Genomic DNA, 26316 nt, shown 5'->3' on the forward strand with positions numbered 1-26316 from the left:
AAAAGACAGAAAATTGGAATATATAAAGAAATAGAGGAAAAGACAACTAAAAAATTGGAAGAAATCAACAAATCTCTTAAAGAAAATCATGAAAAAACAAACAGGTGAGGGAAATAGTTTAAGACCTGAAAAGGGAAGTAGAAACATTGAAGAAGACACAAACAGAGGGAATGCTGGAAATAGAAAATCTGAGTAAATGAACAGGAAACACAGATGCAAGTAATAACCAACAAAATACAAGAGATGGAAGAGAGAATCTCTGGTGTTTAGGATACAATAGAGGAAATAGATTTGTCAGTCAAAGAAAATACAAAAGCAAAAAAAAAAAAATAATCAAGACACAGAATGTCCAAGAAATATGGGACACCATGAAAAGACCAAAACTAAGAATAATAGGGATAGAGGAAGGAGAAGAATACCAACTCAAAGGCACAGAAAATATGTTCAACAAGATCATGGAAGAAAACTTTCCCAACTTAAAGAAAGAAATACCTAAGAAGATATAGAAGCCTATAGAACACAAAACAGACTAAAACCCCCCAAAAAGTCTTCTTGTCACATAATAATTAAACAACTAAACGTACAGAATAAAAAAAAAGAATATTAAGAGCAGCTAAGGAAAAAGGCCAAGTGACTTATAAAGGCAAACCCATCAGAATAACACCTGATTTCTCAGTGGAGTCTTTGAAAGCCAGAAGGATCTGGACAGATGTAATGCAGACACTAAGAGACCAAGGATGCCAGCCTAGACTGATATACCCAGCCAAACTTTCAATCATCATAGACATTCCAAGACAAAACTAGATTTAACAATACCTATCCACAAGTCCAGCCCCACACAAAGCACTAGAAGGAAAATTCCAACATAAGGAAGTCAGATACACCCAGAAAAACACAGGCAATAGGTAACCCCACAGCAGTTAACCTCAAAGAAGAGAAGTACACACAACACTGCCACCAAAAGATAACAGTAATTAACAATCACTGGTAATTAATATCCCTTAATGTCAACACATTTAAGACACAGGCTAAAAGAATGGTTACAAAAGCAGGACTCAAATTTTTGTTGCATACAAGAAACACACCTCAATTTCAAAGATAGGCACTACCTCAGAATAAGAGGCTGGGAAAAGTTTTTTCAATCAAATGGTCTTAAGAAGCAAGCTGGTGCAGCTATCCTAATACCCAGCAAAATAGACTTCAAAGTAAAATCAATCAAAAGAGATCAAGAAGGACATTACATACTCATCACAGGAAAGATCCACCAAGATGAAGTTTCCATTCTGCATATTTATGCCCCCAAACCAATGGCACCCATACATCTAAAAGAAACATTGCTAAAGCTTAATCACACATGAAACCTCACACATTAATAGTGGGAGACTTCAACATCCTACTCTCACCACTGGACAGAGCTGCCAAATTGTCTTGGGTTTCTTTGAGACCTACCAGTGTGGAGTTGGAAGAAAAAAAAAAAAAGAAAGAAAAAACAAATCATTACTGTTGCTTTTTTTTTTTTTTTTTTGCTATGAGTTGACCTCATAATAGGGACCTAACTTTTTCATATTTGATTAATTTTTCTGCCATTTAAAGTTTACCTTGAAATGTCTTTCCTAAGTAGATCCAATTTCTTCTTTTCTAGAGTTCTACTATTTTTGTTTTTTTAGATTAATATAATTATGTACTTTACCCACTGTATTTCCTCCCTCCAAACTTCCTCTTATACCCTTCCTCCTTACTCTATTTCAAACTCATGACATTTTTCATTATTAATTGTACACACACACACTATTTACTTATTCACTTACATGTCTGTCTATCTATCTATCTATCTATCTATCTATCTATCTATCTACCTATCTATTTGTTTTTTTCCAGGCAGGGTTTCTCTGCGTAGTTTTGGTGCCTGTCCTGGCTCTGGCTCTGTAGACCAGGCTGTCCTTGAATTTACATACATCCTCCTGACTCTGCCTCCCAAGTGCTGAGATTAAAGGCATATGCCACCACCACCCGGTTTAGCTCAAATTTAGAGCTTCATGCTACTGAGACTTTATGGATGTGGCTTCTGACACTTAGATATAATCCCTAGTAAGCTCCCCATTGCTCTGCCTCCATTTTCTCTACAGAGTTCTGAGCCTTAGTTGCAGGAACTGTGTTGTAGATGACAGTAGACACTTGGCTTCACAGCTCTGCATTTTGATTGGTTGTGGTTTTCTGTAATGGTCTCCATCTTTTCCAAGTTAAGTTTATCTGTGGGTATAAGGTCAAATCCTTAGCATGTAGTTAGGGAGTGTGCTGGTTTAGTAACGTGGCAGTTGTAATGCTCCTCCAATCATTACTATTCACCCTCATAAAGCAGCCGAATTTCCTGTTCCATGTAGCAGATTACAGGCACTTCGCTGGGAAAGTGTAAACAAAGATTTTGCGCGGGAGAGGGGATTGTGGGAGCTCTGTGGTAGCCTCGTGGACTCATGGGAAATGTAGTCCGATTGTCTGCAACATGGCGGCTCCCAGGTGAGGCAGTTTTAGAATGCTTGCATTACTCTCTAGGCTGCAGCGGGGCTGGCTGACAATAGAGAAAGCATCTGGGAGGTGAAAACTCCTGATGAGGAGAGACAGAAGTGTATGGCGCCTGTTTTTAGCGGTGACGGAGGGTCGCAAACCATAGCTTACTCCTTGCAGCTCCTAGTCTGCTGTCCTGGCCAGTGAGGTCCGACCCGGGCCGCGCAGGGTGCCGTCTGTGGGCCGAGGGATGTCGAGGTGTTGGGACCCCTGATCGGGTCTAGTGTTCATTTGTTTGGCGTGGTATGGGTTTCCAGGGGTGTCTGTGTCAGCTCCTATTGTGGTTGGAGATCCGCACTTGATTCTAGTTTCTTTCCAGACAGCATCAATTCTGTGAAACAAAAGCATGCTAGTGGCTGTTTGTCCACGCATCTGCGTCCTATACTCTTCCCTGATCAGTCCTTCTTCCTCAGGGCTGGAGGTGGTGTCAGCCTGTGGTTTTGGTCGATTTCATTGAACATTTGTTGCAAGCTGTAGGTGACAGTCCAACACATTCAGGTAATTGGGATACACATCCAGTGTTGTGGAAATCGTTGAAGATGGCTGCCAAAATCAAAATTCTGGAGAAGTTTAGGAAGTAAAATGGAAAATTCTACTTAGGTTTGTTTGTTTGTTTGTTTATTTAAATTTAATCACTTGCTACTGGGTATTACATCCTGTTTAAGTGCTAAGTGCCCAGTGTATAATACTAAGTCACTGCTTTAGCGGTTCTCTATGCACTTTTTAGAAAAGATAATAAATGGTGAGTGGAAGGGAAAAAACAACATAGAAGAATGTGTAACTCAGAAAGTTAGAAAGGGGTGTGATTAATAACGGGGTGACTTTTTTTTTCCCTAATCACTCAAATGTTTCTGTGTTCTTTTTAAATAGATAATGCAATTTGAATAGCTTATAAATTCAAAAGCCAGAGAAGACTATCCTTCTTTACTATTTTTTTTTTTTTATCCTTCTTTACCTATTTTGCTTTCCTGGAGCCAACTCATATCGCTGATTTCTCATATTTTAAAAACATGTATGTGCAACCTTGTTTGATAGGAATTTAGATTTGTTCTTTCTAGTGAGTGCTAATAAGTATGTTACGCACAATCAGAAGATTCACTTTATCTGTGTTGCTTGATAAGCTTTTTTTAAAGATTATTTTTATTTTATGTATATGTGTACTGCCTACATGTGTATCTGTGTGCACCACTTGCATGCCTGGTGCCCAAGGAGGCCAGAAGAGAGTCAGATCTCCTGGAACTTCAATTATGAATGGTTGTGAGCCACCATGTGGGTGCTAGGACTTGAATCCAGGTTCCCTGGAAGAGCTATCAGTGTTTATAACCACTCAGCCATTTCTCTAGCCATGGCTCTCTGTTTTTTAATTTAGGCATGGACATAGTAAAGTTGCTACTTAGGGTAGTATCCAACAAGATATAGTGAGAGTTAGCTAGTAACAGAGCCTTTATGTCTCCATACTCTCCTTACCAACAGAGAACGTGCTCAGGATGGAGGTAACTGAACTAGTGTCATAGCTAATATGCTAGTGACCTTACTCCTGTCACATGTAAGGTGCATCCAAGTGATCTTGAGTTCTTTCTTCACATCTGAGTAATCACCAAGACCTGTTGATCATGTGAAACGATTCTTTCCTCCCTCCCTTCTCTCTGTTTCCTTTCCTTCTATACCTCCAATGTAATCAGGTCAGCATTTCTGCTTGGCACAGGTGGAATATTGCAGGTCTTCTCATTACTATCCTACTGTGCTGTCCAACCGGCCTGCCTTATTCACTTTACCTCCTAACGTGCTCTGTGTGCTAGGAAAATGAACTAATGCCATTTTTCTTCTGTCCTTAAATTAAGTCTAGTTATTAGAGTTTTGAATGTACCCCAGTTGTTTTGAAATGTAATTTTATTTATTTCATGTGTTAACTTTGAAGTTTGTAGCATTGAACTAGAGGTTCAGTAAACATTTGCTGCTCTAAAAAATTATGCCAACTGGTTATGATGTTATACATTTGTAATCCAGGCACACAAAGGTCGGAGAACCTTTGTGCGTCTGAAGTCAGCTAGGGAGGGCTGCATAGTGAGTAACTGTCTTAATAAACAAAAAATAAGCATAAACTGGGCTTGTGGGGTGCACACCTGTTATGCCAGGTGTATCAGAAGTTCAAGATCATCCTCAGCCTTGTAGCAAGTTGGAGGTCAGTCTGGGATATATGAGATCCTGTTTCAAATCAACAACAAAACAAGAAAAAAAAAAGCCTCTCAAATTATACTTATATTTCACTACTGTTGGTGAACATTTCTGTTTACCCTTTGCCTTTTATTACTTCACTGAACACCTTTTTAAAAAAATCTTTTTGTTGTTCTGATCCTTCTAATTTGAAATCTTCCAAATTTCTTTCAATTAACATTGATTTGTTTTGTTTTGTTTTGTTTTGGTCTGTAGTTATGCCTCAAGCAACAGCAAGTCTATTAGCAGTTAATCATATGAAGATATGCCATATTTTTTCATTTTTTTGTTATGTGTTTGTTTTGATGAACTAACTTAGGAGTTCATACAAAGCTATACAGTGTGTTATAGTTGTATGGTCTGGGGACTAAGGCCATACTAGGCATACATGCTTACTCACTTAATATTCATTTATTCTTTCCACATATTTCCTGGGGATGTACTGTATGCTGGCATTTCTGCTCTCCCAGAGTTTATATTGCAGTGGAGTACTTAAGCTAACAGATGAATTGTCATGAATTTGTGTTATGTTCTGAAGTATTTCTATTCTTTTTATTTGTTTTACTTTTCTAGGTTGTTGAAACTAAAGTATTTTTTTCTTTTTTTTTTTTTTTTACAAAACACAAATTTTTATAAACTATTGAATATATGAATAACATAATTGATCCTTCAGGACTTTTAAGGTTATACTTTTTATATTTTTTCTTTATAGTATTACTATGAACATCAATCATAAAGGTGGCTTAAAACTCAATAAAATCGAGAAGAAGTTCTTAAGGAAACAGAGTAAAGCCAGGCATGTGTTGCTGAAACATGAAGGCATCCAGGCAGTGTCTTATCCCACCCAGGTGACCTTAAAGTGTTATTGTCACTTTTGTGTAGCTGTATCAATATTGTAATATATTATGTTAATATTGTAAAATATAGCTCAAAGCTGTAATTATTCAATGATATGTTGCACCCATCTTAAATATACATGGAATAGGATGTGCTAGTTTTCCATTTGTATGGTAGCCTAGTCTCTAGTTTGAATTCATGTTGTTAGTGTGGGTTGAAATAGAGTGGTTCTCAAACTATAGGTCACAACCATAGGAAAAGAGATATTTCCAGTGGTCTTAGGAACCCCCAACCATAAATTTATTTTCATTGCCACTTTTTAACTGTGATTTTGCCACTAAGTGATGTCTGAGTTCCTAAGACAATTGAAGTATGGGTTTTCCAATGGTCATGATCGACAGATTGAGAACCACTGAAGTAGAGCATGTTGCAATTATATATTAATCATAACATTGTATAAATCTTTTTATTTGATACAGAAAATTTAACGCTCATTATTGTGTTTAATTCTCTAAAAGTCTATATGAGCTGCATGAGAAAACTGTCATCTTGAGAGGTTAATTTCCCTCAATATAAACTAGTAAGTGGTTGAATAGAAATTTGAAGGTAGATCTTCTATAGCCTAATATAATCTTTCTTACCTTTCCTATGTTATAAAGTATTTTGGTTATATAATATAAACTCTTTTCATCAGTCCTAATTTACAAAACCTTTTCATGTCTGTTGGAAATAAGTAAGATGATAGGAGCTACTGGGAGGTTCCCTGGGCTTTAAATTATAACTCATTGTAACTCACTTCTCTCCTTATTTAGATATGAGCATTACTTTTGACCTTGGCTTTAATTTCTAAGCTGGGCGTAGTATAGCATACCTAAAATTCATGCTAAAAACTCTCAGGGATAGATCTAGTTGTCTTTTATTTGCTAGTGAAGTGACTAATAGCTTCCGAGTGACCTCTGACTTCTAGAAACACCAAGGTATGATTAGAGATTTGGATCTTAGCCATGCTTTCTCTGGGGAAGGGAAGTGTAGTTGATTACTATGTTAGTTTCTTTTATTATCACTGCAACAGAATATCTGACAAAATAAGGAGGAAGGAAAAAAATTATCACAATTTAGACACTATAGTCCATTATAGCAGGAAAGGCATTATTGCAGTACTGGCTCCTATGGCCTTAGGCATGTGACGTGGCTGGTCATCTTAGAATGACAGACAGGTGGCTAGAGAAGAAACTAGGTGGGGTTACAACCTACAAGCCCCACCTGTACAGTATCAGCCAGCTAGGCTACATATAATCATAACCTCCCCAAACAATGCATCGAATGAGAATCAGGTATCCAAACACTTGATACTGTGGAGGATGTCTCACATACAAATCATAACAACCAGTGGCCCATAATGTATTCAGTCATGCCTTGTGGAAGGTGCTATAAAACCCAAAAAAGACAGAATTGAGAGCTTCTGGATATTGGAGCATGTGGAATATGCTGAAGGGTCATGTCCTCAGGGCGGGCAGTGAATTTCTGGCTTTTGATTTGTATAATGAATGAGTGGCTGTAATCAGTGTTTCCCTGAGTTCTGTGAGCTGCCCAAGTAATTTAATAGCACCTGAGGTGGGAATCTCAGGAACTGAGTTATGGCTATTCTGTCAGAAGTGTGTTTCCTGCTGATGGGGGCAGACTTGCAGAACTGAGCCTGTGGGATCTTATGTTCTCACTAGGTAACTAGTGTTAGACTGAATTGATTGACTAGAGGACACTTAGCTGAGTCTGCTGCAGAATCTTCCAAGAATTAATCGGTTGCTGGTATTCTTAATCATGTTGCTTAAGTGCATGAGAATAGGAAAAGGTACTTTGTCTTCTTTGTGTCTCTGACTAAGATTTACAGAAATGGGAGTGTTTGTAATGGTGGCCACATATAACTAAATTGTTATGGTATTTTAATGAAAACACCTTATTGAATGAAGTCCATGATAAAGCATATGAGAGTAAGTTTTATGTACTCCTTAATGTAGTATTGTAGTAATCAGTTTATTATGTGTATCCTTATACTTGTGTGTACTTGTGTTTGGCTGCCCTCTGGGGAAGAGATTTTTATCTTTCTTATCCAGTTTAATGATAAATATATTACACCTTTTTCAAGGAATGTGTAATAAAACAAGCATTAATATACTGATCTTGAGTTTAGTACAACTCATGGAGTCAGTAAACTATTGTATTTAGAACAAATGTGTCTTGTGAGACAAAAATGGGTTACACATTTTAATAGCAGGTTAAATAAACCAAATTGAGGTTGTGCTTACATGACCTGTATATCTTTGAAATATTCTTTTTTTCTTTTTTTATTATTAAATGTTTATTTATTAAATTTTTTTTTCAATTTACATAACCCCTGTTCCCCCTCCCTCCCTTTCTCCTGCTTCCTCACCTCCCTCCCAATCTGCCCCCATCCACTCCTCAGAGTGGGTAAGGCCTCCCATGGTAGTCAACAAAGTCTGGCACACCAAGTTGAAGGAGAGCCTAGCCCCTCCCCATTGTATCAAGGCTGAGCAAGGTATCCCACCACAGGGAATGGGCTCCAAAAAGCCAGTTCATGCATCTGGGATAAGTCCTGGTCCTGCTGCCAGGGACCCCACAAACAGATCGAGCCACATAGCTGTCACCCACATTCAGCAGGCCTAGTTCGGTCCCATGTAGGTTCCTGAGCTGTCAGTCTAGATTCAGTGAGCTCCAACTAGCACTGGTCAGCTGTCTCTGTGGGTTTCCTCATTATGTTCTTGACCCCCTCTTTTTTTTGTTTTTGAATGTTAAACGTCATTTATTGAAGGAGGGAGGAGGTCTTAAATACTAAAATATTCTTTTAAGAACATTTTCAATACCTGATATAAATAATGAAATTGATGAGTAAACCATTCCATTCCTGGCTGCTGCTGCTGCTTCTTCTTCTTTTTCTCCTCCTCCTCCTCCTCCTCCTCCTCCTCCTCCTCCTCCTCCTCCTCCTCCTTCTCCTTCTTCCCCTTCTCCTTCTTCTTCTTCTCCTCCTCCTCCTCCTCCTTTTTTTTTTAAATGTTTTTAGATGTAATAGGTTATGCCAGTGAGATGTCTCAGGAGTTAAAGAGCTTGCTACACAAACCTAACAACACGAGTTCTGTCCTTGGACCCAACATGGTAGAAAGGGAGATATAACTCCAGAAAGTTGTCCTTTAACCTTTTCATGGTTGCTGTAGTATATGCACACCTGCACACTGACACAGACACACAGATACACAGACACCCACCTGCCCCCTCCCCACACAGACGCACAGACAGTCATCTGCCCCCAGACACACACAGACACACAGACACCCACCCACCCCCATACACACACACACACACACACACACACACACACACACACACACTAAAATAAGATTTAGAAATAATAGGTGATAAATTGTTTTAACACCATGTAGGGTGGTTTTTAAGAATAGTAACTGTAAGGGTACTAGACTATAAACTTCAAAATAAGGAAAGGAGCATTCCCTCACTCCCCCACATCCCATGACTAGAGCCTAGCAGTCTATAGAGTGACAGGAAGTAAACTTGAAAATTTTAAAGGAAAAAAGTTTACTTACAATCTGACTAAATTACATTGACTGAATTAATTTTCTTGAGCAGAAAACTTTTCATGGTTTATGAACCTGCAATTAAGTTTCCTTTGATCCAGTTCCTTGACTTTTTACTTTTTGATAAACATAGTGTAATGGTTATATTCAAAGGATGGGTTCCAGAAGACTAACAACAGTAATGCTCCCTCACTCATTTAACCCAGTTTTCTGCTCAATAGTTTCTTGTTCTATAAAGTGGGGCTCATATTACCCAAATAAGTTTACTTTGTTTTAAAGATTATGCTAATTAGAATTAAATAGGTAAAAGGCTATAGAACATTTATTTTTTGGCAAAATGTATCATGTGACTTGCTGACTGCATGATTTTAACTTACATTTCTGGTTATGAAGAAATGAATATATCACTATTACAAACTATTTAAAAATAAATGTCTATAATATAGGAAAATATTTCCTCCAAAATATTTAGTAAATTAGTTTATATACTTTGTATGAAGCTAGCAAACCAAATAACCAAAGAAAATGAAACTTTTAAATTACATTAATCTGGAATAATCTCATTTCATTTTATTTTCAAATAAATAGGTCATATCAACCGCTTTTTACTTACCTCCTCTCTTCTCGTTTTTTTTTTTTTTTTTTTTTAAGAGCCTGGTTGTTGCCAATGGTGGTCTTGGTAATGGTGTGAGTAGGAAGCAACTGCTTTTGGCTTTAGAGAAATGTGGCCCCATGGAAGCTCTCCTGATGCCACCTAATAAGCCTTATGCATTTGCAATATACAAAACTATTGAAGAATCCAAGAAAGCCTATGCTATCCTCAATGGAAAAGAAATCATTGATGATTTGGGACAGAAGATCATTTTATACTTGAATTTTGTGGAAAAAGGTACCTTGAAGTTACTTACATTTTGTGTGAGTTTTCTTCTGATTGAGTCTCTATCAATTATTCTTTGTGGGAGGATGGTGATGAATGTGCGTGTATGTGTACACATATATGTGCTGGTGTGTGTATGTTTGTGTGTGTGTGTGTACATATGTATGTGGTGTGCTTGCTTGTGCTGTGTCTGTTGAAGTCAAAGGCTGATGTGAGAAGAGAGGAGCCCTTACTCACTGCTGGTAAGAATGTGGACAACAACTTGAAATGGAATTTCCATATGATCCAGCTGTCCTGATCCTGGTTATATACCCAAAATAATTTTAATGTTTTCTTTTCTGTTGGCTAAGGATGTTGAACATCTTTTCAGAGAATTTTAATTAGTTTTTATTTCTCCTTTTGAGAACTGGCTTTTCTATTCATTTGCCTGTGCAAGAAAATTTTTCCCTCTGATTTTTTTCTCTACTACTTCAGAAAAGCTTACAATTTTTGCATGTTGATCTTGTATTCTGTTATTTTGTTGAAAGTGTTTACCAAGTCCAAGAGTTACCTGGTTGAATGTTTATGGACATAAAATGTGGATACCTTGGCCTCTTTCTCTAGGTGAACCTCTTCTATTTCCTCCTCTTATTGATCTAGCTAATTTAATATTAGACTTTAAGCCCAATATTGAATCCTAGTGGAGAGAGGACACCTTTGTCTCTTTGCTGTCCTGATATTAGAGGAAATACATTCAATTTCTCCCTGTTTAACATCATTGTCTATAGGTTTGTTGTATATATAGCCTTTACTGGGGTATTGTACTTTCTAATTCTTCAGAACTTGTATCATGAAGAGATGTTGAACTTTGTTAAAGCCTTTTCTGCATTGAGTGAATTGACCTTGTGGTTTCTCTTTCCATTTTGTACTGTTTTTACCCTTGACATTTTTCAAAATAACAGTTTATACAACAAGTATACAAAAGCCTTGTCTTCAAATGAGGTGTAGAAAGTGACTCAATCATGTGCCAACAGAAGACTTGAGTGTCATTCTTTGCTGAAGAGAACTGTACAGAGTAAAGTACAGTACAGTAATGATCTTCGTCTTTGTTTTTGCATTTTGTGTGGACCTTTCAGCTTCTTACTTTTGAAAATGACAATTAAGAGCCTTGCAAACTGGTGCTGTGGGGCAAAATTTATTTTATACAGGTTTTGTATATGACTATTTTAATTTGTTTTCCTGTAGCACAATGGAAAAAAATAAGGCTTCAAGCCTTACCTCCAGGCCTCTTGGTGGTAGAAGAAATTATTTCTTCTGAGGATGAGAAAATGCTTTTAGAAAGTGTTAATTGGACAGGAGACACAGGCAATCAGAATTGTAAGTAAAACTTCAAGGTCCATAAATTACATTTTTGGAAAATATCCTGTTTCTGTTCTTGCTTTCATTGTACACCATAGATTTACTGACATTATGCTGTTTCCTTAAGATCATTGGAAGTAGCTTGGACATGGACTTAATAGTTCTTAGGAACAGTTTTGTATATAACATTTGTATAGCGACCAGTTCTAAACTCCAGTCTGAGGAATGTTAACATAAATTTTATCAGATCTTCCCCTGTTTAAAATCGTGTTTGCTTCTTGACTTGGTTAGCAGGTTGTTCAGTGACAAGTTTCTGAGGGAGTTGACCAGAGAATCAGAAAAAATAAAGACAGGAAAGTTCAGATCAGGAGGTCCTGCACAAGTTATGTCTTATGGCAAGCAAGAGATTAAGAAGTACAGCATCTTATGTACAATTTCGAGGAGGGAAATGGAACAGAGTTACCAGAAAGTTTAACAAGCATTGTTGCACAAAGGAACACAGAATATTTCAAGTGTCACAGGCTGAGCGCTTAGTGGCCCCGGGACTGATAACTGTAGTCTCTTCAAGGGGGAAAAGTCAGGTTTCCAGAATCTGAAACCTTGACTCCTTCAAGGCCCTGGCCTCAGCCCCAGACTTGACTTTGTCAGGTCTGCCGCTAGGCAAGGATACAGAGCTAGTTTCTCTTAGTCCTTTCACCAGGGTCTCTGAGAAAGCTATAGATTGGCCTGGCTCCAACATTTCCTCTCTGCTCCAAAGATTCCTCCAAGCACTCAGTAGCACAGGACATCTCATGAGGATGAAGCAGCAATGAGAGCTGCTTCACCTCTTTCCAGATTACAGGCATTCCTATGAGTGGTAGGATAGACACATATTTCTCTCATAGTAATAGATGAAACTCTTTAAGTATTTTAAGCACAAAACAAATAAAATGGCTTATGCTATCAAAACAGTAATTTAGCAATTAGGAGAAGTTGTCATTACCTAATGATTCCTTATAATGTTGAGTGAAATATGAAGTATTGTTATCCTTTTCTTTCAAGCAATTTATTTTCTTCATACAGTTCAAAAGTCCTTAAAACACAGAAGAGTTAAACATTTTGGTTATGAATTCCACTATGAGAACAACACTGTGGATAAAGATAAGCCCTTACCTGGGGGTAAGTACATGTTAATACACAGTAAGTACTGGCATGGGAAGAATGATGTGATACATTAGAAGTTTATAGTAGTTGAGATGCATGTCATCTGTAGGTAAACTTTTGAGATTACTAATTAAATTTAGAGAATTTTAATTCTGTAAGTGGCCTAGTTTTGTTATGAAAGTTCAGATATACAGATGAAGTAAAAACTCTTGTCTATTTCTATTTATTCATTCATTTGTTTGTTTGTTTGTTTGTTTTGTATCCTGACTGAGGTTTCCCCTCCATCCTCTCGTCCCAGCCCCTCCCACAACTTCCCTTCTGCTCCCCTTCTCCATCTACTCCTCCTCCATTTCTATTCAGAAAAGGGCAGGCCTCCCATAGATATCAGCAAAACATGGCAAAGTTACAGTAAGACTAAGCACCTCTCCTTGTATTAAGACTGGGCAAGGCAGCCCAGTTTGAAGGATAGGATCCCAAAGCCAGCAGAAGAGTCAGAGACAGACCCTGTCTCTGTTAGGAGTACCACAAGAAGACCAAGCTACATAACTGTCACATATATGCAGAATGCCTATGTGAGGCTCCCTGGTTGTTGGTTCATTGAACACCTATGAGTCCAGGTTAGTTGATTTTGTGTGTTTTCTTGTGATGTCCTTTGTTCCTCTGGCTCCTACAATCCTTCCTCCCTCTCTTCAGTAGGATTCCCAAGCTCAGTCTAATGTTTGAATGTGTGTTTCTGCATCTGTTTCTACCAGTGACTGGATGAACCCTCTCTAATGACTACTGGTTTAGGCACCAATCTGTGAGTATAGTAGAATAATATCATTAGGCATCATTACATTGGCATCTTTTTCTCCAGTCCTATTTGGTACTCTGGTACTCAGCCTCTTGGTCCTGGTGCTTCAGGTAGTGTTAGGGGTGAGCTCACTCCTGTGGCCTGGGTCTCAGACTGGACCAGTCATTGCTTAGCCACTCTCACAATTTCTTCACTACTTTAACCCCAGCACATTTTGTTGGCAAGACAGATTGTAGGTCAAAGCATATATGGCTGGGTTGGTGTCCCAGTTCCTCCACTAGAAGTCTTGCCTGATTACAGGAGATGGCTGGTTCAGGCTATGTATCTCCTATTGCTAGGAGTATTAGCTGGGGTTATCCTTGTAGATTCTTGGGAGCTTCCCTTGCACTAGGTTTCTACCTCATCCAAAATGCCTCCCTTCTCCCGTCATCTTTTTCAGTACTTTCCTTCTCCAGACCCCTGATCTTATCACTTCTGTTCCCATCTCCTAGTCCGTCCTCCCATGAAATTTATTCTAATTCCCCTTCCCAGGGAGATCCAAGTGTTCCTCCTTGAACCCTCCTTGTTAGTTAGCCTCTCTGGGTCTGTGGATTGTAGCATGGTTATCCTTTATTTTACAATTAATATTCACTTATAACGGAGTACAAACCATGTTCATCTTTCTGGGTCTGGTTATTTTTTTCCTAGGTCCATCTATAATTTCATGATGTCATCATTTTTAACAGCTAAATAATATTCCATTGTGTAAATGTACCACATTTTCTTCATCCATTTTTCTGTTGAGAGGCATCTAGGTTGTTTCCAGGTTCTAATTACTAGGAATAAAGCTACTGTGAACATAGTTAAGTATCCTTTGGCTATATGCCCAGCTGGGTCTTGAAGTAGATTGATTTCCAATTTTTCTGAGAAACCACCATATTGACTTCTAAGGTAGCTGTACGAGTTTGTATTCCCACCAACTATGTATTTTTGTTCTTAGCATTCTGACAGGTGTGAGATGACATCTTAGAGTCTTTGATTTGCATTTCCCTGATAACTAAGGATACTGAACATTTTAAAAAAGTGTTTCTTGACCATTTGATATTCTTCTTTTGAGAATTCTTTGTTTAGATCTGTATGTTGTTAGAGTTTTCCTGCCTGGCCCACAGTCAGGACAAATCTCTCTCACCTGCTAGGCCCATAGACGCTCAAAAACAACCAAGTAAACACACAGAAACTTACATTGTTTACAAACTGTATGGCTGTGGCAGGCTTCTTGTTATATACTTCTTCTATCTTAAATTAACCCATTTCTATTAATCTATATTTTGCCACGTGGCTTGTGGCTTACCGGTGTCTTTACATGTTGCTTGTCATGGCGGCAGCTGCCAGTGTCTCCCCGCCCCAGCCTTCTATCTCCCAGAATTCTCTTCTCTCTTGTCCCGCCTATACTTCCTGCCTGGCCACTGGCCAAACAGCATTTTATTTATACAGAGTGATATCCACAGCACTTCCCTTTTCTTTTCTTTTCTTTTTTTTTTTAGAAGGAAGATTTTAACTTTTACATAGTAAAGTTACATATAACAAAACAATTATCAAGCAAGAATTACAGTTACAATATTAAAGAAGATATCCTATCTATCTTATATGTGTGAGTCTTAGGTTTTATATCTAACTTATCTTTTATCATAACTGAGAAAATTATAACTATCTATTCTTCAAAGACCTCAGAAGGATATAATATTACCTGAGAACTGGGAGAAGGATGCAAGCAATTTTCAGGAGTCTTGTAGGGTAGACAAAGACAGCTGGCAGCCTGGACAGTCACCTAATGTTCCTTTGTAAAGTTGGGGCATTTGTCTTCAGCCCACAGGGCTAGAGTCTCTTGGTCACCTGTTTCAGTGTCCTGTAGAATGTCTGGCAGTTTCCTCTGTGAAGCAGGAACCTGAAGGACCATTTTGTCAAGCAAAGTTTAGTGGTCACCTTTCTATGGGTCCTGCATGTCCATTTGATCAAGCAGTCCAGGCAAGAACAGTTTCTTGCCCAAATGGCTATTTTTGCCAAGGTGAAGATAAACTCCATATGAAGTGTCTTCAATGCCCATCCTCTTCTCTGAAGTAAATTGGTGCTGCCAGGAGCAGGCATGTCTCACTGTCCAGAAAGTCTAAATTTTTAAAAATATTTTAAATGCCATATTCTGTAGGTCTTTGAAGTATTTGAAGATTACCTAACTATCTGAAACATATCTATGTATACCTAGAAGACTTAACTAACATGGCTATGAGTATGATGATCATAGATGACTAATTATTAATCTATTTTTAATTATCCATTACAATTTTAAATGAGCTGTACCTTAAACAAGAGTAGAAATATACACACAGTATAACAAAATTAACTTTAAGTTTGTATCAATAGACTCAAATCTATACCAATGTGAAACATTTTAAATGAGTTGTTGCCCTTTAAAAGTAAGTTCATTAATCTACCCTTTCATCCTATTATATCTATATCATATCCCCTTCTTTAGAAAGAGATTGCATTTATAATCAACCTGTTGTAAATAAAAATATTGTTTTTTTTCTGTCCCACACCAGAGGGCTCTTCTGATTTGGGACATAAAAATCTCTTAACCTTTTCTTTTAGCAATATGTCTGGGTTTAGAGAAGGAGTGAGCCAATTCCATCTCCAAAGCCAGCTTGATAATTTTGGGAAATTGGGCATAGTTTCTCTTACTACTTCCTGCTGGCGGGGGGCGCTGTATCTTATGGGGACATAAAGAAAATTTTAGGATTATGGAGTAGTCTGTGAGGGTGAACCTCTGAGCCAGTTGCCTTGAAACCACTCTGGATGTTGGATCATCTGGGCTGTGGTGTCATCGGAGACCTTTCAGGTGGTCTTGGCTGATCAAACCTGATGTATCTTAATCTGGAACAAATCCATAGCCTCTGGCTTTCTGTGGAAACAAAAGCAGAGACTCTTTTCCAAAGCAACATATCCTTATATCCAAATTTTGAAGTCAAGGTACCTTTAAAATTTACAAATTTATTTAACTCAACAGCTTTTACGACCAAATATTTTTCTGCAGTTAAAAATCCCCAAGACAACACAAACCAGATTCTCTGTGTAATATCATCTTTGTAAGACTGAAACGCCCCTGTGGCTGCTGGTTCCACTCACCTCAGCTTCCCAAAGTGGCTGAGGTACAGTTTACTGCCAGCTGTGGGTCTGGAGCCATGTGTATCATAAACTATCAGAAGCAGTTCTATCAAAGCAGTTTTTTTCTGTGGTTTGAGTATCAGGATGACTGGCCTTATAAGATGAATTTGGCTACGTTCCTTTTTTTATTTTGTGGAATAATTTGAGGCATTTGAGGTATTGCCTCTTCTTTTGAACATCTGGTAGACTTCTGTGCTAAAACCACCTGGCACTGCGCCTTTTTAGTTTGGAGACTGTTAATGACTGCCTCTGTTTCACTAGAGGTTATAGATCTATTTATATTGTTTTTCTGGTCTTGCTTTAACTATGGTAAGTGGAATCTGCCAAAAAATCCCCCCCCTTTTTAGCTTTTCCAATTGTGTGGAGTACAGGTTTTCAATGATTTTGTGGATTTCCTTGGGGTCTATTGTTATGTCCCCCTTTTTCTTTCTGATTTTGTTAATTTGGGTATTCTCTCTATGTTTTTTAGTTATTTTTGGATAAGAATTTGTCTTGTTGATTTTTTTTTTCAAAGAGCCAACTCTTTGTTTCATTGATTCTTTGTATTATTGTCTTTGTTTATAGCTTTCAGATGTGCTGTTTACTTGCTAGTGTGAGATATCTCCACATTCTTGATGAAGGCACTTAGTGCCGTAAACTTTCCTCTTAGCACTGCCTTCATTGTGTCCCATAAGTTTAGATATGTTCTACATTCATTTTCATTGAATTTCTAGGTAGTCTTTAATTTCTTTATTTCTTCCTTGTGTAGCTGGAGACCTTCTCTCCAGCCCCTACCAAGCCCTGTTAGACAGCCCACTTATAAAATAAACACACAGACGCTTATTATTTAAACTTGGCCTGCCATTGTCTAGCTCTTACTCTTATATTTAGCCCATTTCTATTCATCTATACTTTGCCACATAGCTCGTGGCTTACTGGTACCTTACATCTTCCTTCTCATGGCAGTGGCTGGTAGTGTCTCTCCGCCGCCACCTTCCACTTCCCAGAATTCTCTTCTCTGCTTGTCCTACCTATACTTCCTGCCTGGCTACTGGCCAATCAGTGTTTTATTTTAACCAATCAGAGCAACACATTTGACATACTTGAACATCCCACAACATCCTTGACACAGTAGTCATTCAGTAGAGAGTTGTTGAGTTTCCAGGAGTTTGTAAGCTTTCTGTTGTTTCTGTTGTTAAAACGCAGCTTTAATCCATGGTGGTCTGATATGATGCAGGGAGTTATTTCAGTTTCCTTGTATCTGTTGAGATTTGCTTTGTGATCATTTATATGGTCAATTTTGGAGAATGTTCCATGAGTTGCTGAGAAGATAGTATGTTCTTTTGTTTTGGGTGAAGTATTCCGTAGATATCTGTTAGATCCATTTATTTCATAAGATCTGTTAGCTCCAGTATTTCTGTTTAGCTTTTGTCTGGATGTTGTGTTCATTGGAGAGAGTGGTGAATTGAAGTCTCCCAATATTAATATGAGGGTCAATGTGTGATTTAAACTTTAATAGTATTTCCTTTACAAATGTGGGTGTCCTTGTGTTTGGGGAAGGGTGTTGAGAATCAAGATGTCATCTTGGTGGATTTTTCCTCTGATGAGTATGAAATATCCTTATCCATCTCCTTTGATTAATTTTTGTTTTGATGTCTATTTTTGTTAAATATTAGGATAGCTGGACCAGCTTCCTTCTTGGGACCATTTGCTTGGAAAAACTTTTTCCACCCCTGGGTAATGTCTGTCTTTGATGTTGGGGTGTTTCTTGTATGCATCAGAAGGATAGATCTTATTTTTTCATTCATTTTGTTAGCTTGTGTCTTTTTTATTAGGGAACTAAGTCCTTGGATATTGAGAGATATCAATGAACAATGATTTTTAATTCTTGCTATTTTATTATATATGTTGTTGGTAGTGTGTATGCATGAGTATGCATGTATGTGGTTTTCCTTCTTGGGTTATGCTAGTGTGAGATTATTTACTGGTTGTGTATTTTGGGGTTTAGTTAACCTCATTGCGTAGGAGTTTTCCTTCCAGTTCTTTCTGTAGGGCTGGATTTGTGGATAGATATTGTTTAAATTTGACTTTATCATAGAATATCTTGATTTCTCCTTACATGGTGATTGACAGTTTTGCTGGATATAGTAGTCTGGGCTGGCATCTGTGCTTTTAGAATCTCCCTTGAGAAGTTGGGTGTAATTCTGTTATGTCTGCCTTTATATGTCATTTGGCCTTTTTCTCTTGCAGCTTTTAACATTCTTTCCTTGTTCTGTGTGTTTTGATTATTTTATGGTGAGGGTTCTTTTGTGATCTAATCTTATTTAGTGGATGTTCTGTAAGCTTTTGTACCTTTATAGGCATGTCCTTTTTTAGGTTAAGAAAATTTTCTTCTATGATTTTGTTTAAAATTTTTTGGGCTGTATTTGTGCTGGGAATCTTCTCTTCTATTCCTATTATTCTTAGGTTTGGTCTTTCCATAGTGTCCCAGATTTCTTGGATGTTTTGTGTCAGGAATTTTTTAGATTTAACATTTTCTTTGACCCATCTGTTTCTTCTGTAGTTTCTTCCACACCTGAGATTCTGTCTTCCATTTCTTATATTCTGTTGGTGATGCTTGCATCTATAGTTCCTGTTTGATTACCTATATTTTTCTTTTCTAGAATTCCCTCAGTTTGTGTTTTCATGTTTACCTCCTGTTTGCTTCTTTCCTCCTTCCCTACTTCCCTTTACAAATATGTGCTCTTATCAGTTTAGTACACATTCTTCTTATTTTTTCTAATGAAATGAGTTCATATCTAAGTTCATGTATCTACTCAAGTACATAGGTAAACATGAATAGCCTCATATTGTAATAGTAGTCAGTCTTCCATCATCCAGTCACAGCATATTTCTCATCTATATACTCCTTGTGCCTTGTAGATCTTGTCATTTTTCATTTTACTGAGTGTCAGGGTAGTTACCAACCCTAAACATTAAGGTTACTTATAGTTTTTAGCACTCAGAAATAGCACGTTAGCGAGTATTTTTGTGCATGCCTCTTTATATTCTGTGTAAGAGTTTCTTAAGAAGACTGCAAAGAAGTAGAATTGTTGCTTCAAAGCTTAGGTTTATCGAACAGACAGAAATAGCTCCAAATAGCTGGGCCAGTATATTTTGACACACTCTCTGTCCTTACCAACATGCTGTACAGCTTTTCAGTTTATAGTTTCCTGGTTAGTAATGAGGTTGACCATTTGTATTTCCTCTTCTAATTTTTTTTATCTCATTTTTTAAAAATGGGTTATTTAAACTTATTATCTAAATTATACTGGCAATAATTCTCTGTTGAATTAAATTTTATTTGTGTGTGTGTGTGTGTGTGTGTGTGTGTGTGTGTGTGTGTTTGTGTATGTGTGTATGTTCATGTGTTCATGTGTGTATAGGTCCTGTGAGAAGTAGAGGACAAGACAACCTTGAGTATTGGTCCTCAGGAGCTGTCCATCTTATTTTGAGACTGGTTATCACTGGCCTTGAACTAACCAAAAAAACCTAGTCTGATTGATCAGGGAACCTCAATGACCTGCCTATCACTGTCTCCACAGATTTTACAAATGTGTGTTACTATGCCCAGCTTTTTTCTTGTGCTCTCTATTGGGTATTGTTGATTGAAGCATTTCTCCTATCCTAAATTTTATTTTTTATGACCTTGATCACATTTAAGGCTTTCATTCCTGATGAAATCACATTTATAATATGATAAAAGTTTCACTTTGATAGGTATGATTTTTAAAATAGTAATAATTTAAAATGTTTGCAGTAAGTGGAATACCTTCAAAGATTGACAAAGTATTCAATTTAATTATTGACATAAAATCTGTAAGTTGAGCCTCCCTAATCTGAAAATCCAAAATTCAAATTTCTCTAAAATCTGAAGGTGTTTGAGAGCAGATGTGATGCTACCAATGGGAAGTGTCCATATCTAAGCTCATGTGAATGGGTCATAGTCAAAACACAAGCACATCAAAAATAAGATAGAAAACTACCGTCAGCCTGTGATGTAAGGTATATATGAAACATTTTTTAGTTCATTTAGACAAGGACAATTCATTGTATATTGTTTACTATCATTTTATAAAATGTGAAAGTTGTTATTTGTAAAATTATTATTTTGTGCTTATTATTTGATAAGGGTCAATGGTGTAATAACTTTAAAAGTTTCTTACAGGTCTATTTCTTAATTTGTTTTGTCTGTGGATTTGTCATCTTTTTTGACACCAAAAGCTCTGATCTCAAAAGTTCTATGATAGCATAGTGTTAGTTTTATATTTTCAGTTAAACATGCAGATATTTGAGCATGTTTTGCTTTTCTGGTTACCAACTTTAGGTCTTCCTGATATTTGCAATAGCATTTTGGAGAAATGGTTGAAAGAAGGTTACATTAAACATAAACCGGATCAGCTGACCATAAATCAGTATGAGCCTGGACATGGTAGGTGCTTCTTTTCTAAACACATTTTTTTTCTTTCTTTTATGTGTGTGAGTGTTTTGCCTACATGCCTGTCTGTGAATCACATGTTTCTCTACTGCCATAGCAGGTCAGAAGAAAGTATCAGGTCCCATGGAACTAGAGTTATGGATGATTGTGAGCTGCTTTGTGGGTCCTGGGAACTGAACCTGAGTCTTCTGGGAAGAGCTTCTTGTGCCCTTAACCACTGAGCCATGTCTCCAGCCCCAGTTGTTTCTTCTTTAAAATCCCAGTTTTGTATTTGAGAATTAAGAAGGTTATGAAACATTTTAAGATCAAAAGTTAAAATTCAGTGTTTTTTTTTTTTTTTTAATTTTTGTTTTAGCTGAAATTAATTTTTAGGCCGCTTTGCTTATATACAATATCTGTATTGCTTATTACTTGCAGTCTGTACCTCCACCCCTTGAGATTCCACTATAAAACATAATTAAATGGATATAAATTGCTGTTTGTGGTTTTTGCTTGTTTTTGTTCCTCTCTCAACATGTTAGAGAGGGAGTTGATAGCTTGGAAAGCAAGAAATGTTTAATAGAAGAAGCAAGTTATTCACAGAATAGAAGAAGCAAGTTATTCACAGAATGGAAGAAGGCTAACTGGTTGGATGATTTTTCTCCTCTTCTGTTTTAGAATGTGTAGGATAATTCTAGGAGTATGCACCAGTGAAAATCTTCGTTATGGATAAGTTATTAGTAGCATTTTCACACAGTATTTGTAGTTAAGTGATTTTTCCACCCAAGGGTTTTTTCCTCCTACTTTTATCATGGTATACTTTATATTGTTTTTTATTGTTTTATTATGGTGCTGAGGATTAAACTTAGGGCCTAGTACCTGCTAGGCAGGAACCCTGTCATTGTGCTACATTCCTAGCCCCCAAGACTGATTCAAACTTGAGCTGCTCCTGTCCCAGCTCCCCCAGGGCTAGGACTGCAGATGTGTGCTGCTATGCCCATATTGTAAGTATTTGAACTGTCTGTTTTCCTGTCTGGCTTTCCACTGGTCTATATGTCCTTGAGTTTTCTGTATCTTTCTTCTTTATATCTTTTCTCTGAGTTACCGTTTCTTTATTTACCAGACTGATGAATGGAAGAAGCTGTGTCTTAATTATTAATGTATTGGCCTCTGTTCTCCAAGTCCTTGAGAATTCCAGTATTTATGGGAAAGAATGACTTGTGTTTGTCTTCCACATTGACCTCTTAGGCTGTGAATGGAAAATTTGTCTTATTTAAGCAGTTGACTCCTGAGCCTTGATTTAAAGTCAAGTCTCAATGTTGTTTTATTTCGAAATTGAGTTACCCTGTTTTAGATTTAATTTTGTTGAGTCATTTTCATTGTTTCCTGTTAACTAAGATTATAGTACCTTCCTAAAAACCAAAAACTCTTTTCACCATAATTACGTGAGGCTATTTATGTGCATAGTCTAAATCTACAATGGATGATGAAGTGATATTGTCATGTTTTCTATCTCAGGAATTCCTGCCCATATTGACACACATTCTGCATTTGAGGATGAGATCATTTCTCTCAGTTTGGGGGCAGAGGTAAGTGCTGAAGCATTTCCCCCCCCCCCTTTTTTTTTAAAAAAAAATCAGCTTTTAGCATATTTTGCCTTGCACAGTACCTTGTTTCCCCTATGGGACTATCCACATTCTCATTAAAATGAATTAAAATTTTAAAATAAAAAAGACTTAGTTAGCACATTAGTTCCTACCAGAGTGGGTAGTTTCACCAACATTCCTCCCCCTTCTCCCCGCCCCACACTTTTTTTTTTTTAGATGTCCAAAGTTTTACCTTGTAGCTCATCAGATGCCAGGATAAGTCTATATGTTTATTCATACATTTCATATTAGCAGTCAGGTGAAATACAAATTTTCTCTGGTGTAGTTTGGCCCATTTTTGACCTACCTTTGCTGCATACCACATGGTGGTAAAAGATAGTCACCACATGAAATAGGATAATGAGATAATGACAGAACTGAAATTCACATGCCTGGGAGTTCTACTCATTTTATCTGTCTGTCTGTCTGTCTATCTATCTATCTATCTATCTATCTATCTATCTATCCATCCATCCATCCATCTACCTACCTACTTACCTATCTATCTATCAATCTATCTATCTATTTATTTTTGCTGTTGTTTTTTAGACAAAGTCTTTTTGTCTTTGAATTACCTATGTAGACCAGACTGGCCTGGAACTCACAGAGATTCACCTGCATCTGCCTCCTGAGTGCTAGGATTAAAAGTGTGTGTCATCATACCTGGCTACATGGTAGACCTGTTTACTTAGGTAACTTGAGTCAAACCTTTCAGAAACTTTAGCAGAGTATTATTTCTGTCCCTCCAGGTGAAGAAAAGGCTCATGTTTATTTGGTACTTGATTTCTGTAGTTGCACTTTGCTTGAGCTGCTAAACATCCAGAACCATGATTCAATGTGATGAATGTAAGTCCCTCAACAAATGAGTGACCAGGCCCTACCCCCAGACTATTCTTACTATTCTTCTTGAGGCATGTGGCCAGGCCCTGTCTCCCAGACTACTCTAAAGGTTTTTTTTAATAGCCATTTCTAGCCCCTGGAGATACAGGTGACCAAGCTCTATCCTACAGGAAAAAAAAAAGAAAAAGACAAAGAAAAAAAAAAAAGAAAAGAAAAAGGAACAGAAAAAAAGAAAAAGAAAAAGAAAAAAAAAGCCTAAGATCAGGTCACAAAATCTCACTAATCCCTGAGTTTGCCCCAATATCAGGCCAGAGAATCCTAGCAATCCCTGAGCTTGCCCCAAGATCAGGGTACCCTGGAAAGGTCTTCCTCCCAAGAAACCCTATATAAAGCCTGCCTCCTGTTCAGTTCTTTGGTGCAATCACCCTCTTGTGTCTTTCCCAATAAATTTCTTGTGTGAGGTTTGTTGGGCAGTGTGACTTTGTATTCTTTAGCTTCCAATTGCTAGGATATCTTTCCTCTCAGACCTGTAATATTTACAGTATATGCAAGTTACACATGGACTTTCAGACAGAAATAGAAAATAAACGAATCCAAAATAATCCTTGAAATATTGAGATCATCTTATCTAACTAGTGGTTGCTTCAAAATCTAATGTCTCTCCTGGAGGCAAGTACTATTTGTCTCTTCTCCTATTCTCTCCTTCTCCTCCCCTATATCTTTCCACTATATCTATGTAGTTTCCATCTCTGTACCTTAAGCACTTGGACTTCTCAACCTCTGCCATATTCTTGTGATCTTGATGCTGTGGTTAAAGAACCAATGTTTGTTTGATATAGTAAAACCATCTTATCATTTACATATGTGGATTTTTAGTATAGAAGGTTTCAGAAATAATGAACATGGGAGAAAAAAACAAGTTCTTTTTCCATGTTGCTAATCCTTACTTGTAGATTTAGGGGGGCAGTGAGTAACATTCTTGAGTTTTCTTCCTAAAGTTGAGAAATTAAAAAACAAAAAGGTTTCTGGGAAGCAGGCGGATCTCTGTGAGTTCGAGGCCAGCCTGGTCTACAGAGTGAGTTCCAGGAAAGGCAGCAAAACTATGCAGAGAAACCCTGTCTTGAAAAACCAATATATATATATATATATATATAAAAAGATAAAAAAAATGGCAAGAAGAAATCAGCATGTCTTCAGCTTTCTAATGAGAAAAGTGATGGCAGACTTCACTGTAGGTCTGTGGCTAAGTAGACATTTCACACTTCACCTCTGGGTTACAGAAGTACACTGTCCTTGTTCCCAGCACTGACTGTCTGCTTAGGAAAAAGCTGTCCCTGTAACATTGGACCAGAAGGAGTATGTTAGATCCTACATGCTGGCTGGTTCTGAAAAAGGCTAAAGAAAAGGGCAGGGACCAGTGAGCCTGGCTGCAGGATAATGGGTCAGCTGGCTTTGCTGCTGTCATGGGAATCTATAAGCAAGGAGGTAGGTAAAAGTTAGGAGTGTGAGAGGAAGTTTTAGCTTTACTTAGCTATTAACCTAGAAATATGGTCAGTATAAATGAACCATCCTTAATCCCTGGAATGTATGACACTAGACTCAGCATTAACCCTTCTTGGTGAGAACCTTTCAACTTTTGTCTTTGCTCCAAGATTGTTATGGATTTTAAGCACCCAGAGGGTGTCACAGTACAAGTTATGTTGCCTCGTCGGAGTTTGCTGGTGATGACAGGAGAATCTAGATACCTTTGGACTCATGGGTATGTATTGTGATGACCTTAGTTACTGATGGGAAACTTTCTGCTTTGTGAGAGTTCTCATTCTTTTCTGTCTGAGATGCTGAAGCCATGTCCTGTGCCTGCACATCAAATCATTTGTGTACAAGCCTTCCAAGATATATGCAGGTTTTTTGTTGTTTTGTTTTTTAATACACTACTTTTTTATTCTGAAAAGATTTCAAATTTAAAGAAAAATTGTGTGTAATAGAGCAAATTCCCTTCATTTTTCACCTGTAGTTGTCAGTTATGAATACTTTGCTACATCTTTTACTTTTTCTCACCTGTTATCATAATTGTTTTTGCATAGTCATTTGAGAGTAACTTACAGCATCATATTTTTTCTTCATTTTGGTAGAAATGAGTCTTTAGTTGTTTGAAGACAGAACATTATACTGCTAGAATTTGTGTGTGAAAGTATGTATATATGTATGTGTATATACAAATAATTAAAATAATGCTTAATTTTATATGAATTCTGTTCTGCTTGTAAATTTTAGCTGACACATTTCAAATATTCAGGAAAATGATCATGTTATTATATTAGTAACCTGTTGTAAGTTTTAATTAAATAATTTGTTTATTGGGAATAGATTCTTCTCTCATATCCTGAAGACAGTTTCCACTCCTTCCACTCCTCCCAGCTTCCTCCCACCTCCCCTCTCCCCCAGATCCACACTCCCAGTCTTTTTCCTTTTCAAAAAAGAGCAGACCTCCAAGAGATGACAGTCAAACGGACAAAATAAGATACAATAAGACAAGGCAGCAGCCCTCTTATCGAGTCTGGATAAAGCCACCTAATAGGATGAAGAGTCTCAAGAGCAGGCAAAAGAGTCAGTGATACACCTCTTCCCACTGTTAGGAGCCCCACAGAAACGCCAAGCTAACTGCAGTAACATATATGCAGAGGACCTGGAACAGACTCATGCAGGCTTTGTGCCTGCTGCTTCAGTCTTTGTGAGCCAGTGTGTCTTCGTCAATATTTCTATTGCTGTGAAGAGACACCAAGACCATGGAAACTGTTACAAAGGAAAACATGTAATTGGGGCTGGCT

The 26316-nt window shown here is 37.5% G+C and overlaps 1 protein-coding gene across 3 annotated transcripts in view; it reads left to right on the forward strand.

Moving 5' to 3' along the window:
* Nucleotides 1–2479: 2479 nt before the first annotated feature.
* Alkbh8 (alkB homolog 8, tRNA methyltransferase) overlaps nt 2480–26316 on the forward strand; it is a 60781-nt gene continuing 36944 nt past the window's right edge. The window contains exons 1-8 of one of the 3 annotated variants that reach the window (XM_036194041.1): nt 2480–2514; nt 5489–5624; nt 9870–10107; nt 11320–11451; nt 12496–12591; nt 20913–21017; nt 22521–22591; nt 25141–25247. In XM_036194041.1, the coding sequence (XP_036049934.1) occupies nt 2501–2514; nt 5489–5624; nt 9870–10107; nt 11320–11451; nt 12496–12591; nt 20913–21017; nt 22521–22591; nt 25141–25247 (899 nt within the window). In that variant the 5' untranslated portion in view covers nt 2480–2500. Of the gene's footprint in view, nt 2515–2720; nt 3061–3090; nt 3163–5488; nt 5625–9869; nt 10108–11319; nt 11452–12495; nt 12592–20912; nt 21018–22520; nt 22592–25140; nt 25248–26316 lie in introns of those variants that run through there. The other 2 variants (XM_036194042.1, XM_036194043.1) reach the window with 2 other exon arrangements.

Source organism: Onychomys torridus, chromosome 7 (genome assembly GCF_903995425.1).
Source record: "Onychomys torridus chromosome 7, mOncTor1.1, whole genome shotgun sequence".
NCBI classification, from domain to species: domain Eukaryota; kingdom Metazoa; phylum Chordata; class Mammalia; order Rodentia; family Cricetidae; genus Onychomys; species Onychomys torridus.